Source organism: Labrus mixtus, chromosome 13, assembly GCF_963584025.1.
Source record: "Labrus mixtus chromosome 13, fLabMix1.1, whole genome shotgun sequence".
Classification (NCBI taxonomy): Eukaryota; Metazoa; Chordata; class Actinopteri; order Labriformes; family Labridae; genus Labrus; species Labrus mixtus.
The window spans coordinates 26,106,316-26,124,360 of record NC_083624.1 but is presented as its reverse complement, the minus strand read 5'-3'; the positions used below and the strand labels follow the sequence as shown (position 1 = coordinate 26,124,360).

Here is an 18,045-nt window from a genome sequence, read left to right as displayed (position 1 = left end):
AAGCCCCTTACCTCTGCTGGATGCTTGTAACAGCCGATACTAGCATACACGACCCAATCTTCTAAACAAATTATTTGCGGCTACGATGCATTGTGGGGTATGTAGGCACATGGCAAGGATGAAAAAATGACATGGATAAAATTATCTCCTGTTCTGCTGTATCCAATTTGATCATTTCTGGCCAGGTTAGCAGTTGCATGATACATGGCTCTGACACGAATATATCCCAACAACTATTTGTTGTTTGTCATAAAATGTAGTACAGACATTAAAAGTCCCAACAAGCGAAATAGTTCTTAAATGGTGTCCTTTCCTTTCTATGTATGTATACAGTGAAGTATCAAAGCATTAACACAATCCTTGTTTATTTAGTTTGCATTCTAACAACTCTGTTTATCATCTTGGTTTTTCTCTAGTATCATCTCCACTTTGCAACATATGGTTTAAATAAGAAGAATAAAAATAACTAAACAACTATCGGATGTATTAATCTGATATTCAGTGCAGAAATCTGTGCCCAAAATAAAGCAGAGTCAAGCTAAATGTTCTCCCTGGATCACTATTATGTGGATGACTTTTTTAGCTTGAATGGTTTGTGACCTTCTGGATAGATTCACATGTCATTTGGTGTAGACGTTACAAGTGTAAAAAAAAATGTATCCCAATGGCCTTAAATCTATCGCCATCATACAGTAAAGTTAATATTCCCATTAGTGTCCAATAGTTAACAATACAATAAAAACATACATTTAAAACAGAACATCCCAATCAGTAATTTCTGTTTGTTTATATGCTGTATTACGGTGAGAAACATTACACCTGCTGAACAGCTACACGCTAACATCATCACTGAGAAGAATTCAACTTTATGAAAACTACAAAGATAGCAGTACACTCCTAGCTTTGCTTTTTACTGTCTACTATGAGCTTAAACATGACAACAGTGCAGAGTAGTTCACTTTTAACTAGGGTAGGCTTTTCATTGCAAGGCTTAACTGTTAACATACTCACCTCGGGGCTCTTGTTGAGCATTAGCAGAGTTTTCCATTGCCAAAACTTACAAGCTAGCTGCACAGGATGGCAGGTGGAAAAAGATAGATGAAGTAAACAGCAACAAAGACAGGCTGCTCTCCTTTACACAGTGCTGGTTCTTTGACTTGTCCTGCAGTAAGTTAGGAATGTTTATGCCTAAGTTTCCTATCCCAGCTATAAGCATGTAAAAGGGAATGTAGCTTGGAAAGTTTACATAGTTGTATGTAGGTGTTAGTATTTAATTCATGTTGTATTTCATGGCTCTTTTTTTTTTTTTTTTTTACATTTTTTAAATCTTTCTATTGTTTAGCATTTGTATTTTTCCAAATTAAACACAGGATTTTGAATGCTCAAGTGCAACCTAACTGACTGAGATGTTTTATTTTCTTCTCTACAATGAAACTCAAACCATTTGAGCAATATACAAAACCAAGTTTTATTGTCTGTATGAAGTGCTTGAAAACACACATTGGGAATTGTTTTGACAAAGATCATAAAAAAATGTCTATGATGGAAAAGAAGCAGGGTTTCTCTGCGGGGCAGTGGGAGCGTCTTATCACCTTGTGAAGTATTTCATATCAGTAAATCTCACACAAAGTGATGAAACATGTGGGACAAACAGAAGTCTCACCCTCCAGCTGCAACATGCTCCTCTACCGTGTGAACATCAGCTGGACCTGTCACTGACACACCTGTCTCAGCCACAATACATCTGAAACACGTTTCTACTCAAAATGTGATTTTTGTTACATCAGGAGAGTTTCTTCTTAGCTGCAGCTAAAGTCTGTGGTGATGTGGACTTTGTACAAACAGAGCAGACCACCTGTACTGGTGAGAGGGGTGGGCTCACAGTCTGATCAGGCCTGCGACGCAAGCCTCTCAATGATTCGCCTGTAGTCTTCCAAAGCAACCTGATAGCTCTTCTCCAGCTCCTCGTGCTGCGTCTGAGTGTCCATCTGACCCATGTGGGACACCAGCTCCTCCGGCCGCAGGCACTTCTTCATCTTTGCCAGCTCCCTCTGATTCTTCTGCATGACATTGACAGCACAGACAGACACACACACAGGTGAGGAGATGAATCAGTCTGCTCGCTTACTCCAAACACACAGGAACTTACATTCTGTTGATTTTGATCTGTTGCTGTTAAACACTTTATCTTACATCTAGTCGCTGGCAGGTTTAATAATCAGAATATAGATAAAGTCAATCTTCTTCCTGACGGTCTGATTTGCTTTGTAGCTCATACAGAGGAAACAGTATTAGTCTCAGTCTGTTTCATAACCTGCTTAACAACTCATAACAGAATCTTTAAGTAACCAGGTATGTTTTGTCATCAACATTTAGGTACTGTCTGAAGGGGAAATCATTATCAAAGAGTTAATAAGCTATATTAATATGGATCAAAATGGATATCCTGGAACTTTTACATTCTGTGACTTCTGAACCGCTGCCTCTGGATTTCATTTGAATGTACAGTCAGATATATTTGTGTTGTGTTAAACCTTTTTTTGCCTGTCCTCCTCTCAAATTACTTTGTTTGCCTTTCTAGCTAATTATATAATTTTTGTGGCTCAAAAAGCAAGAAATGAATGCTACAAGTAAGTTACATTAAATGATATTGTTCATTTTGGTATGCACATTCAAGTGTCAGACCCACATGTGTTTCATTTCTATGACCCTGTTTGCATTTACTTTAGATATAGAAGTAATATTAGACAAAGAGGTCTTCCATTGCAATCATTTATCAGCTGGTGTCAAAGAGGGATAAAGTGCATACTGCCTGGAGGCTCTGGCTGAAAATGTGGGTTTTTAACAGTTGTTTATGTTTGACATTAAATGGCTATAAGACAGAAGATTAAGCCAAATCAGGCTATGGCAACATGTGAAATACTTTGTAGTAGGTACCATATGATGGTATTGTCCTTTTTGGAGGATTTGTCAGTAATATGAGAATTGCAGAGCGTCAATAGTGCAATGAGATCACAGTGCCTAAACTTTTTTTTTTTTTTTTTTACATGGACAAACAAAACTCTCGTTCCCTTAGGCGACTACAATCAGCTGCTTAAAAAATCCTGCACGCATATAAATGCAGACATGGTCCTAGGGGAATTGAGGGTAAGAGCAGAAACTCGTAATCCCCCTAACATACGCAGAGCAAGGCTTCTGCCATTCAGCTAACTACATGCTAAATCTCCTGAGGGAAGGAAAAACCACTCTGCATCTGGCCACCAGATCTTTCCCTGCCACTCTCTCAAGGAATTCCTACTTCCCGCCTCACCACATAGGTCTTTTCCATGTCAGATTATGCCTTTTTTTCCAGACATGTGGTTACCCTGCTGACAGAGAATTCTCTAATGGATGGTATGTAAAGTCTCAGTGAGCGGCTCAAACATTAAATGTCACGAGCAAACAGGATACAGGGTTTTATGTCTGTGCATGTAGATCAACACAGTATTTCCCACTGTCGAGTCTGGAACAGCACAATCCAGAGGAGCTTATGATATTCTGCACACCGGGGTTTGGATTGTTAGACTGAAACTGAATCAAAACTTGCATATAAAACAGAAGATAAAAAGGGTTGAATTTCAAAAAAGTTCTGCAGCAGAAAAGCGACAGAACTCTGAATAGCAGCAGCTTTTTTTCTTCAAACACACTTTGATGAAAATTATTTCTCCCAAAGAAATGCAAATCCTGTCCAATGACATGTGTCTGAATAGAAAAAAGCTCCAGCAGCAGCAGAAACCACAGACGCCTGGTGCGTCCTATTGTGACTGCAACAATACGCTTCTAGTTATCTATCAATTTTCAATGAACTGAAGATCAATTTTTTTTCTGCTGTTTTAAAAGGTAACATAATAAACAGTGACAATGTGGAGCTGTAAGCCGATCAAGTGTGTGCCACACATGGGCCACTTTGCTTCCTGCAGTGAACAGTTGTAATGTTAGGCTCACAAAAGGTAGAAGACTGCACACAAGACATTTTTGTTTTACAGCAACAGAGACAAGTTGACTGACATTCAGTTTTTATGTCTGAATAAATAAAAGAAAATCAATCACTCAGGATGTCATTCTGCATCCACCATTTGACCCACTCCACACAGACACGCAAGGCAAACTGCTCAGAGGCCGATTTATAACTCACCCTATATGGTCCAAATAACCTCTTCTTCACCTCCAGACGGTACGCTCTCGCCTTCTCTTCATCACTCATGTCTGTTGCTCTCAGACGCAGGATTTCATACACTCGCCTTGCATGTTTCTGTAAGAAGAAAAAATAAAGGGAGAGGATTGTACTTATTGTTTTTCTAAGTGTGCCAAGCATACTCTGATAACCAGCTACGTGAAACCAAATCAAATCATTCAGAATAAGTGTAAACAGCAAAACATCATGCTGATGGGAGTTTGAAATTGTTTGGAGATTTGAACATGACTTGAGACAACTTTAGTATACAAAGTGAAGTTAGAACTTTATCTTCCTATTTCACAAAATGCCAACAAAAACAGAAAGTTACTCAGTGTGGAAGAAATAGAGTACATAGAAAAACCTTTTTTACAATCCTTAACAGGCATGGTTATAGCACAATGACATCGTTGAAGAAATTCTGTTATGAACTCCTTTTATATAAAACAAAGTGAAAGCTTCTTCTTCCTGAAACAGACCTGGTAAAATATTTTTATTTTGTTACCCTGAAGGCTTGCTAACTTCACACTCCTCCAAATTGTAAAAAGTCAAATCTCAGGTCACAAACAAGCTCAATATTTTACATTTAGGTTTAGGAATATTTTGGTCTGCTGGCTGATAAACATGGAATATGAAAACTTCATCTCAGAGTTTTCTGAATTGTAAAGTCAAAGCTTTGATTTGAACACAGAACATGACAGAGTCATACAACACCTTGTTTATTTTCAACTTGTCCTGCGACTCTTTGACCATGTCAGCGGAGAAACCCAGATGCAGCTTGTCTTCTGCGAAGGAGGGCATGCCTTGACAAAGCTTGACCAGCACGTAGTCTCTGAGCTTCACATAGTTTTCAGACGGGTCTTCAGCTGTGAACAAAACAACACACAGACCAGGAATATCAGACATATATTAAACATAATCAAAACAAGTTAGAGGTATGTAGCTCATAGTTTGTTTTTTTAAATCAGGGGAAGGAGCAGGGCAGGGATTTGGGGACCACATTTTTTTTGCTAAAACTGACATATATCACTTTTTTACCTAAAGCGTGACGTACAGTAAGCAGCTATATTCCACCTGAAGTATTCATCCTCTGTCATCTTGTAAAGCAACAATTTCAATCCAAAGAGTTTGAACAGAGCTGCGGCACATTCTGGTATTCATACCAGATCTTAAAATGAACCCCTCGCCCCCATGGATCAACTGTTAAGAAAAAAGTCCTTTAAAATATTTGTGGTCATCATATCAATCCTAAATGAAAAGATAATATCTGGAAATATAAATAATTAAACTAAAGTACTTCAGAAGCTCACCTGTAATGTCTTGCACTTTGGGCAGGCTGCAGTAAAACCTGTGAACTGCCTCCAGAAGCTGAGCTCCGTGACCCTCTCCTTGGAATGGAGGCAGGATCAACATTTGGCTGTTTAGGAAGAGTGAAGACATACATGCAAAAACACAAAGAAACCTGTTGTTCAAACTTCGTCATAATCATAATTTGCATGGCATCTGAGATGAAACTAAAAAAAATCTATTTTTTTTCAAAGCAGGAAATAATAGATAGTTCCCCAGATCCATCAGTGTAACAAATCAAACCACATCAAAAGCTTATCTCTAAAGTTGTTTTCAGATACGGATCACCCTGGTTTGGTAATGAAACAAAATCTGGATGAATGGTTGGCTATATAAGCCCATAATTTGGGCTCTTTGGGAAGAGGATAAAGAAATGTATAATTTTCCACTCCTTTTTTTTCCATACAAAAGAATGGGAAGGCACGTGCTGCCCCAGCAATTACCTTACACGTGGCCGGGTTTTGTCTGGGTACACGTAGTAATTATAAACTGTCATGTAGCCAACAGTTGCGTAGAGAGTCTCCCCATCCTTATTGTACTTTTCAAATCTGCAGATAAAACACAAAGGCAAACAGGTCAATTACAGGCACACTCCCATGCAGTGTCCATTTTCGCCCCTCTGTTCTTGTGCCCACCCTTCACCCCCCCGATGTCAGCATGTTAGAGCAGCCAGGCCCCGATTGGTACACCTGCTACAACCTGAATACATTATGCACTTAATTGGAGTACTGCAACTTAGAGGAAGAGAAGGGGTTGGAGGAGGGTCTGAGCTCCTCAAAATCACTTCAGTCCATTTTGCCCATTGTCAGTATTAATAGTTGCCAGGGTAAAGAAAACACTGGCAGAGGCTCTTTTTACTGTTAAGACATTGTTCAGTGTTTCAAAAGACAACAGTATTCAATTCAGCTCTTGCCCCTGAAAAAAACTGAAAAGGGCTTTGGCCACAAAGGAAGCTCTTGCCTGATCAACAATTCTCCTATGGGGAGAAATATAATCAAACTGGCCTGGTAATTGGTCACAAACGCCACAAAGGGGGGCTTTGTTTTTCAATGACTCAATAAAGGCTTTAGGTTAGGGGTGGGCAGGGAGGGTGGGGTTGGAGGGGGGGTTTGATGTCAATTAAGAGAAGCACTCACACCAGAAAGAAGTCCCAGCGATCGTCGTCTGCATCGATGAAGCTGGCAGTCTCTATGAACCACATGAGGAAGGTCTGCAGGCGCTCGTGGTACTCTTGGAATCCTGGGCAGGTGATGTCAGCCTGGGTCGCAAAAATACAGCAGAAATACATTTCTGATATGGTTTAAAGTTGTATCTTGTGCCTTCCTTTAGCTCAAGAGAGTTAAAAGAAAAAAATATAATAACAAGTTAAAAACTGAAATAAAAGATTAAAAAAAAGCCTTCCTGGATTGTCCGCTAAGGCGGTGTGTGAGTTTGTACCTTGTGGATCTGGTAAGTGAGTTCTCCAGCCTCCTCGCTGTGGACCGTGTACGTGTGAAGCAGGGTGCCGAAGGGCTTGAAATTGGCCTCCTTCTCCAGCAGTGAAATGAAGTCGTCAGTGTTGCAGGTGAACCCAGCAGGAACGATTTCCCGGATCTTCCCTTCAATATCGTCAGACTGAATGAAACAACATACAGTGTAAGAATTTAGTAATGTAAAAAGTGATCTAGAACATTTGAGCAGATATTTGCATAAATATGACCAGCTCTGAATTTTCTAATTATTGAAAATCCTGAAATATTAATTGTTTTGAAAACTGTTTTTATGTTAGTTGCAAAGTTCTGTTTCTAAAAGCGACAGGACTGTATGAGAGTGAATAAAGAGAAAAAAATCTAGAAATTAGGACTGGAAGCATACATGTTTTGTGCCAATGAAAGAAAACCATTAGGCAATTAAAACTGTGAGCTGAGCAGAAACCACAGCGGCAACCCCCACCCGCCACCCCCCCTTTTCCGGTGAAAAGACCACTTAAATCAGTACATTTACTACTTATGTTAAACCATGAATATGTGATGAAGTTGCCACAATAAAACGCATTTCTGCTTCTCACTGGGAAATTAAATCTTATGAATTGATCTCAACTTAACAAACCTTTGAGCATCCATAATAGAGGCCTCTCCTCTAATCCCGCCAAGTGAACCCAATCAAATGAATTTGCCCTCGCATTTTTTTTCAAAGAGCACACGAGACAAAGGGGCCCTACCCTTGGACTTTTTACTCAGTGCAACCTGTGGTTAGTTCAGCTGTAATGTTTGCATTGTATCCATTTCCACAAGGATTGACATGAGAACACTTTGCTAAGCAGCCCTTTCACACCATTTACATGTGTGATGGGCATTATTTCAGCAAAGAGACCCTTGCTGCTCGGCATTGAAAACGGGGAAATTAAGAAGGTCTGAGCAAAATGCACTACAAAAGGCTAATACAACATGCTGCTAATTCCCCACCCTTTCAGACATCAGCTAATATCTAACTGGAAGTAATGCACCTGCAGCTGAATGCCTCTTAACCATTGTAATTGTTCGGCCACATTTCTAAGGAACAAGGAGCATACTTAAAAGGCCATGGACAAACACGTCTCTTTATCCCGGCCACTCTCCTGCACACTAGACACTAAATTGCACAGCCTTCCAGAATAGATGCCTTAGTTTGTCATGAATGTAACTTAACAAGGCACCTTTAGAACATTTTGTTAATGTCTTTGATTTCTAACAATAAGCACAAAGAGGGTATAAACTATCTAATTTGTTGTGCTGGCATTATTTCATCTGTTTCATTTACAGCAAAGACCCTTTTACAAATCCAAATCATTGATTTAGTTTGAACTTATTATCAACTTTAAATATAATGTTAAAGCACATAAACACAACCATATTGCTTTTGAAGGTGAGAGAAAAAATAACAAAAGCAACATTTCCAGCTCACATGTACAAAAAGTCATGCTCGGACATCAATCGTTTTCTTTAAGAGAAATTTAGCATTTTAGTTTGTCTTAAAAAAGTAAGGATTTTTATATAACAACAGTCTCGTATTGACATTGCAGCTGCATAAACTCCATCTATGCCTCCCCTCGTCTCTGTCTCTATCCCTCTTCTCTCAGCAGCTGCACCGCACCCCGACCGTCCACACGCACTCAGAGACAAACACCCTTCAGAGAGTAGCCTGAACTCTGCTGCTCTCTACCTCTACACCAGCTGCACTCAAACCCTTAACAAGGTGAACACTCAGGGGTCAACACTGCACACCAAGCAGTGGCCCACAGACACTAAGCCAGCAGCCATCACATTTCAGTTTGAATATCAGCTTCAAACTATCTTCCAAAATAGTCTAATGGCTCTCTTTACGTTTAAAAACACTGGATTGGTTGCCATGGCTTCGCCTTTATTTTTTATTTTGGAGCAAAGGGATGGAAGAGGTGAAACTAGAAGAAGCCATCGCTGTCAAAGGGTTTATTTATAATCTGAGCACATCCTCAGAAACACCAATTCCTGGTGAGTTTACAAATTATCCCACTGCTCCCAGTACTACCAGTTGAAGGCCACATTGTCCAATGAGGGAGCCCCTGCTGTGTCTGGATAGGACAGATGTCCCAGAGTTCAATGATCTGACCTCAGAAGAGGCCCTGGCTAATACTTGTGTTCGTTTAACGTGTTCGATGTATTGAAAGCTCCAGGAAATATTCAAAGCCGGTCGCAGCCTTTTGTGCGGTCTTAGAGAATGTGCTACAAGTTGAACTGTCCAAATACAGCTCTACTCTTTATATGCAAATGTGGATCTTCTGCAATTACTAAAGGCAGAAACTTGCACACAGTAAATAGTGCTACTGCTGGAACAACACTAAAACTGAAATGAAGGATTAAGATTTTGAACCCAAACATTTCTGATTGTGAATGACTTGAGCAGCAATTCATCCCTGAAAAAAATATGTACAAAATGTCCAACCGTGTCACATTACTCCTCCCGCTGATTCAATCACATAAACCTCTCAAATCAATACCTCATGTTAGACCGCACGTACAGAACCTTTTAAAATCCCTCTCTTCCGACAGGGAGGAGAAGGATTAGTGTACCGGCACAGGGGGCCACGGTGGGCTGAGATTAGGTCTAACAAAGCAGGAGATCTTTTACAGGAATAATGACACCACACAGAGAGGCTCAGAGTTACTTTAGTAAGAGAAGAAACATTAAGGGAACTGAACTTGTGCACAAAAGAGAAGCCTTTATTGCCCTTAAAGAATTATTGATTGCAGTCATACTCTCATACAAAGATGGAGGCCTCCTCTTATTAGAGCTGACTGATATTTGTCTGTTTGATTTAATTTAAGTCAATAATGACTTCTATTAAAGTACATTGATGTACTGTTGAGTAAACACATAAAATCCTGTTCCATTTTAACCTTTGCCTTTTAGTTTTACACTAATTCACACTAAGTATAAGTATAATACTCGTTAAAATTATTACTAGAGATGCTGATAGCATGAAAATGTTTGAATGCGTGATTTAAATGTATTTTCTTGAAATATTGAAAAAACAGGAAATTTTGCTCCACGATATTTCACTGATGCCTCTTAAAGACAAGCTAAGCTAAAAAAAAAAAAACATGTACATGACATGTACGCCATCTTGAAAAATTCACAGCGCTCTACTTTCTGCCTGCAAAACCCTTTATTTTAACACAACTTAGACACACCCCACATGTGTTCTTCCACCGGCAGCGCACTGATCAGCTGTTTGGCTCTGCTGGCTTCAAAAGAGACAACAAAGTAAACAAGAGGAAACATGTCTGCAGATAGAGGCTCAACCGGTCTAAACGATAGATGTGGGAAACTTCTATGAAAACTGGGGAACATGAGAGATCCCAAGTTACCAGGTGTGTAAACTGTTAGCTTGTATTCCTGAATCCAGAGAGCTACATGTGGGACTTTGTAAAGCAGCACTTTGGACCTTTCTGGAACAGAGGATACCAGCGGCTCACTTACGCCTGCAGTCTGCATGTCTCACCTAGAGATGGGACACATCCGATCTGATATCGGGATCAGATCCGATATTTACATAATTTACATATCGGATTTTGGACTCCACAGCAGTGGAGCTGATAGGTTTCTACTTTAGTCGATGTGTTTGCTTCCACTGGCTTCGCTGCGCCTCAGCTCCCGAGCCCTCTGCAGCAGATACGCAAAGCTTCTATTTTTGCCAGATGCCAGAGCAGCTCGCATCAATTTAGCACAGAGCAGATCGAGCGGGACAGGAAGTCAGACACATAAACAACACTAAAACATCTGGTTTATTTTCAAAATAAAACACTTCTTTCTTGACAGTTGGGAACAATGACCTTATGTGTGTTTGTTTGTGTTTATAAGGGTGATATACCATATTCGTGATTCTGTAATAACCGTGGGAAGTCCTTGGTCTTGGGACTCAAGAGTCAAGAGGAGTATTTGACGGGTTCTACTCTGAGAACGCAGTCTTTGGGTGTTGACGGACAAGAGAGCGCAGAGTTGTTACCGGAGCGGAGCTAACATGCAATACACACGTATCTGGTGTAAGCAAATGTTCTATGTTTTATAAGGCTATATGTTGTACCAAAAACAAAGGAGTTTAGTATTAAAAGTAAAGCAAACATCCAACCTGGCGTTGTTTGTTGCCTTTAGTTTTCTTATAATTGATTACCATAAAATCCGGAATATAAATCGCACTCTGTTTTTGAAGGTCTCTCTGAGAGAAAATAAAAAGTTTTGAACTGTCTTTCGATCACAGTGTGGGATGTTGGCTGCTGCACCCGCGGTAATGATGGTGTACTGGTATATTGGTCACATCGGTGTATAAGACGCAGTCAACTTTTAAGAAGAAAAAATAGGTAGTAAAAGTGGGTCTTCTACACCGGATTACATGGTAAATTAAGTGGAGCAAATGTACCTGTCTGCTACAAGTATAGCCTAGTATTAATATGGGACTTCCTGGTCTTTCTGTACCAGACGTTGACATTGTGCAGCAGGCTGTCAATAAAAGTGCCTGTGTGTCGTTTGGAATGGGGCCCATGCAGATTTGACTTAAAACTGACTTTGTTTTTATTCATTTACAGAAAAAAATATTGAAATATATATCATGTATCGCCCATTCAGCTGAAAACTAGAGACTAGAACTAGAGATATGATTTTGGGTCCACATCACACAGCCCGACAGACGAGGAGCTAGTGATGCCGTCCTGTCCCTATGTTTTCATTCAGTACTGACCTGCAGAGTGTTTCCAGTGAGCTCAACAGTACTGCACAATGACTGGCACACAGAACTGTCCCAAACAAAGCAACATGACAAGAGCAAACTAGAACATACAGCCAGAGGCCAGGGTCTGTTCAGATAAAGACACCACCACACACTTTGACTGGATTATGAGTGACAATTGAGATTGATATAGAGATGGAGATTTTAAAATAAGTTCATATCACCTTGATTCTTGTGCATGTTTAAAGCATACTGCATTCACTGGAAGAGCAATATTCAACATTCTAATAATTCAAGAAAAATGCTCAAAGTATAGTAAACAGTCCTGTGAGAACACTTAAAGTCACGTTTCAGGTTGCCAGACATTCCTACTAAAAAAGGGATTTAGAAAAGCATTTCTTACCTCCACACAATCAAACATCTCGGTGACTTTCGAGGAGTATTTCACTTTGAAGAGAGTGCTCAGGTTTCCTGCAGTGTAGAAGAGTTGTATCTGAAGACCTTTGTATCCAAAAGCGACTTCACTGAAGAAAAAATAAAAAGAAACAAGAACGCCTCAGTAAAGCTTTTTGAAAAGAAAATACAGGTGAAATTGCAAACTCACAACAATACAGCAGCTGTTTTATTTGGTGTGTACATTGGAAGATAAAATCATATCATGGGGAAAATAACAAATGACTGATTATTCCTTTTAATTGAGTTTAATAAATATACACCTGGGGTGAATAATAAAGGATTGCAGTAGGTCTGGCCACTTATTGCACCGTGTTGTATTGTTTCTTACACCACAACACTACTGACAGTTTATGGAAAAATAGATTTCATCATTATGCAACTGTGTGATTGAGCTTTACCAGCAATTATGCTTGCTGAAATAATTAATGTCCCAATTACTGAGTTCCCTTTGAGTTGATTGCAGCAAGTGCAAAAATAACCAATCCTAGTTTTGACTAATTGGGAAAAGCAATTTGGAGCCTAACGACATGCTAGTTAGGCCTACACACAGACACAGGTGTCATGGCCAATACTGTTGCATGCTCAGGCTTGATAGCAAAACCTCGTTCTGCATCACATTTGGTTAATAATATGACTCTGTGCAGCTTTTTAAAGCGACATGAAAAAAAGATCTTTGATCATTAACCCTTGTATTTCTGACATTTTGAATGTGGCTACTAAATTACCAAAAAAGGGACTTTGTATCTTTAAGAGTGGGATTTAAAAAAAACATGTGAACCAACTATGACATGACTACAAATGAGAAACAGGTTAAAACAAAAAATCTGTAGTGATAATTCTGATGGCACAGTTTCTCAGTTAACATTCTATTGGATGAGAAGGGAACAGATAAATCATTCTCCAGCCATAAGGTGACTGTCTCAAATCCTTTGCTTTTTGCTGTGCTAGCATTTTCTTTTCCAGGCAAGTATCATTTTTCCTTGTCTGAATAAAAGATTACAGATCATCATTCACATGGTTCATGAGCAACTCAGTGTGTTTTTAAAGATGATAAACACTCAAACACCTAAATGAATAGATCAAGATTTTGGAAAATACACATATTTCCTGTTTAAAAGGAGTGAAATATCAAAAGCCATCTCATCTATCATCATCCAAAACAGGTTTATTTAGGACATGTTAGTCTCGCTTAGAATAAAGACCTTCAGCTTGAAGAATCCAAAGTCATAGATACACCTGACGACACTTCCGAAAGACATTTACTTCTCAAAATGAGCTTCAGAGTTGTGGATGAACAGCTGAACCCAGTTACTCAACATTGCAACTTTACTTCAAATCATCAGGGCCTGAAATTCACTTTTTGTATATGCTAATGCTATGCCTCTATGTGACCTACAAAAGCCAACAAGACCTTCCGACACACAATGATTATTTCTGTATGTGTATTTAAATCCTTTTCATCCATGCAGATGTTTAACTTTAGGTATAATCAGACAATTTGGCCTCCAATTGCATTTTTCTCTCTTCTAAAAATTAGCCTCATACATTTATTCTCTATTCAGTAGACTATGTAACAGTTTTTTATTTTATTTATTTATTCTACCTTTGTTCTACCAGGTAGTCTCATTGAGATTTTGGAATCTCTTTTTCAAGAGAGACCTGCGTACATCAGTGACAAATAAAATAATAAAAAACATTGACATAACAGATATCAAAAACACAAAGTAGATGCATGGCCAATACACACAACATCATACAAACACATTAAAAGTCAAGTCAAGTGTCCAATGCAGGACTATTAACATAGACAACTCCCAATTGATTTAGATTATTCTGAGCCAGTCTGCCTGACACTGTCTTTTCACTGTTTCTATTTGTGTTTGCAAAGAGTTTTAATCATGTTTCTATCCGTTAATTACGAATATGAATCTATAATATTTCCTGCAAAATGATAGGCTACTTATCAAATCAGGCTAAACGTACTAATAACGCGCCCATACATTGAGATTGTATCATTTAAGTGTTTGTGTCGCTGTGCGCGTGGCATGTAACGGCTCATGCGTGAGTCTGATCGGCACAACATTGGCTATAATCGTTAGGACAGGCCGGTCACTAGTCAGGACCGAGCAGGCTGAAAACCGGCCGGTCACATGCCAATCTATCGGTGCACCCTCAGTTACAAGTTATTGTAGAGCCCTGATCAGGTCCCTGAATGCACAAAATCTGATATTTTATCATTATTTTTTGGACTTTTTCACATGTTCAACGTACATTTTATGTGGCCATTGAACCTTACATGATTGCCTTTACTTTACTAGTGACCAAACTCATTTGAAAACCTGCAAGAAGAAATTTCTACTTATCTCCTGCATGAATTCTTAGACTGAACACTTTATTTTTATCAGTTCACAAAAAGCATTTTCACCACTACTGTTCCTTTGGGTGAGGCAGATCTGCACCTTTAGTTCAGATATGTATGCATAAAGGTCAATATCAGGATTGGTTTCAGCTCGTAAATAACAGGTGTAAATACACTGCTCAAAAACATTAAAGGAAGGGGCGCTTGTGGCGTTAGTTAGTGTGCGCGTCCCATGTATGGAGGCTGTAGTCCTCAATGCGGGCAGCCCAGGTGCGAATCTAACCTGTGGCTCCTTTCCCGCATGTCATTCCCTACTCTCACTCTCCCTGATTTCCATCTTTATCCACTGTCCTATCTCTCCAATAAAGGCAAAAAAGGCCAAAAATAAATCTTTAAAAAAACAACATTAAAAGGAACGCTGAACCATTACAGATTAAAACTGAATCAGTTAAACTTCATGGGTATCAATCAGTCCATTTAGGAAGCACAAGTGATTGTGAATCAGTTCAACAAGCTTTGGTGCAAATGAAGGTGACAACTGGTGCAGTAGAGAGGCAAAAGCCAGACAACCCCCCTGAATCTCACCTGGTATCTCCTCTATGCTCTTTAGACTTTGCTGGGAGACACAGCAAACCATGTTGTGACCGCATGTATAAATAAGCCATCCTTAAAGAGCTGGACTACCTGTGCAAACTGATTTGGCTTCAGGTACCACCTGATGCTTCCAGTAGTGACAAGGACAAGGACTTTTTCTGAGCAGTCTATAATAATTGGAAGACTTGTGTGTAAAAAAAAAAAAACCCAATCATTTCCATGTTTGTAACGGGAAAGTGTAATGGAAAAATTCTGTTTACTGTTGAGGACACATTTTACTCACAGCTCGCTTGAGAAATGCTACAATAAGTTAATACGTAATATTCTTGTTTTGTCTTTACCCAAGGATGAAGGTTTCTCACAAATAGCTAAATATCAAAAGATACTCAGACTTGAAGTTTCCTTGACATTACTGTTGTGTGACGTGTTGAAATGTATGACAAAATGTATTTGTTATTTGACTGCGCCTGTATCTGCAATCCTTATATGGGCATGAAGGTTTTTCTGTGAAGCACGTGTATATAACCCCAAGCATATTGTGATTACTTGGAGCTTTCCTTCAGACCGTATTGACACTCTGAAGCTTTGTTCCTTCTACTTGCAAGAAGAATTAAACTAAACAAAGACATTGATTGACTCATGATCCTTTCTTTTGCATTGTTCACAAAAGCTGTTTTATTTTTAATAAGAGAAGAGGTGAAAAGATGGAAAGAAAATACTCACTCATCTCCAAAGAGTTGGTGGCTGTACTCAGGGTGGAATGTGGTGCCGTCATCTTCAACATCCTCAGGGAAGCGAACTGAAAGGATTTGAAGGCAAATTCGCACAATTTAAGAGAATATTAAAAGGTGAAAATATACCCAATAATATACATTAGCAAAACATATAAAGAAAGCAACAATAATAATAATAAAAAAAACATACCCAGCTTCATGCATAAAGCTTCATTGGTGTCACACTTGTATTCAGCCAGTTTCTTCTCCATCGTATTAACTTCTGAGGAAAGAAATAAACCTACTGAAATGTTATCAATTCCTAAAATGATATGCTCTTAAAGACCAAGTCCTCATTTCCATCTTCATTCAGTCTTAATGAATAGTTTCTGCTGTAAAGGTTATAAGCACACCAATGTAATTATTTTACATAATCAGTTCAGTCCAATATTAGCAGCAGCTTGAGGAAACCTTTGCTAGCTGGAAACCATTCTGAAGGCACTATCAGAAAGTAAAACCCTGTTTTCTTCGATATTGGAGACTATCCATATCAGGGATGGGCAACTTTGGTCACAGCAAGAGCCACATTAATTTATTTCTCACTGCCAGAGAGCCAAATTGTAGAATACAAAAACAATTACAGTCAATTATGTCTCAAATTAAACTCAACATATACCAGTGATCAAATATTATTATGGACATATTTCTGGTTTTCATGATTTCATGGCAGATTTTGTCATGTGTTCTTCATGTTTCCAATTAATTGATATGTACAAATTGACATGGGGCCACATTGAGGGATGATGGGGGCCGCATGTGGCCCCCGGGCCACCAGTTGCCCACCCCTGATCCATATGATACTATCAACAAGCACACGCAGCCCAAGCTTACATTCAATGTTTCAGTACCGTCACAATCATGTGCAAAATCAAAGATAGTTTTGTTCTGTTCTGTTAAAATGTATTACCAATACATTACAATTAAGAACTTTATTGACTCTGATTAAAATATATTACAACGTGGACTACTAACTGTAATGTAGAGGTTTCTGTTTACTGAGGTTTTAGAAACTGTAAGCCCAGTCATTTGCACTGTTATGTGGTAAAGAGGACGTAAATATTCCAGTGATACTCCATTAAATCGAGTCACACATTCACGTTACATAAACACACAAACAGTGTATGACAGCCCGTTAGCTTCACTAAGGTTAGCAGACAGGCCCACACAGCTACAGCTAGCTTAGCTCGATATATTTTGAACAAGTGGAGAGAGAATACACAACTTCAGACGATTTGGACCAACATCAGTTAAAGTGTGTCGATAGATCTGCATTCAAACGAAGACAGGAGAATAGGAGCTTTGAAGCGCTTGGCCACTTACCCGCCATTTCTGCACAGTGTTGTGCGGAGCTGTGTTGTCCCAAAAGACCCGCGGAATCGGGACAACTTCCGGGTCCGTGTAGAAACAGGAAGTAGTTTTTTTCAACGGTAACGGCCAAGCGGCAACCTCCGGTCTGGTCGTTGATTTAAACAAATCTATAATTAAATAAAACATATTTTTAAAACAGGAAAACAAGGTACAAATGGATAGTAAAACGAAACAAAATAGCATAATTGATATTTTATTTTAAGAGTGCTTCGACAATTTATATTTCAAAGACAAAAAAAACCATTTCTTAATAATGTTTGTTTAAAGGTTTTTAAAAACAGAATATCATGCATCAGTTGTGCTATGTTTAGGGAATATTAAACTAAAGTTAAAGACAAGGGTCATGACTCAATAAATGAAAAGTTATAATTGTAAGTAAAGATATAGTAAAGATAGCCTACAATTAAGTTTGTTACCTAAAATACTATACCATACATTTAATATCCTTTTATATTATGGTTTGTTGATACAAGTAACATTTATGGAAAACTCAGTTTCTCCTCTGTGATTGTTGAGTTAGGCAGAAATGCTAATTTTTCAAAATTCTCAAACCAAAACAAATCAAGTGTGGCCCAATAAAAAAAAGTAAAACAACACCTACCATACAAGCAGTACATTGTTGTTCTAGAAATGTGGCACAAAAAAACGCATTGGTTCATTTGGATATGTTAGTGAATAATTCAGAAAGTAGTAAGGTTTACAGCTCAATAAAAGA

At 38.8% G+C, this 18,045-nt stretch overlaps 1 protein-coding gene across 1 annotated transcript; it reads right to left on the bottom strand.

Annotated features, from left to right (window-relative positions):
- Positions 1-1,449: 1,449 nt before the first annotated feature.
- On the bottom strand, positions 1,450-17,395 carry hat1 (histone acetyltransferase 1). Its single transcript, XM_061054468.1, has 11 exons — positions 17,283-17,395; positions 16,114-16,185; positions 15,913-15,988; positions 12,184-12,304; positions 6,998-7,174; positions 6,697-6,818; positions 6,004-6,108; positions 5,524-5,630; positions 4,928-5,079; positions 4,175-4,291; positions 1,450-2,060 (listed from the first exon to the last, which is right to left on the bottom strand). Exons 1-11 carry the CDS (start codon positions 17,287-17,289, stop codon positions 1,890-1,892), a joined length of 1,227 nt encoding a protein of 408 aa, XP_060910451.1. The 5' UTR covers positions 17,290-17,395; the 3' UTR covers positions 1,450-1,889.
- Between the last annotated feature and the right edge of the window lie 650 nt (positions 17,396-18,045).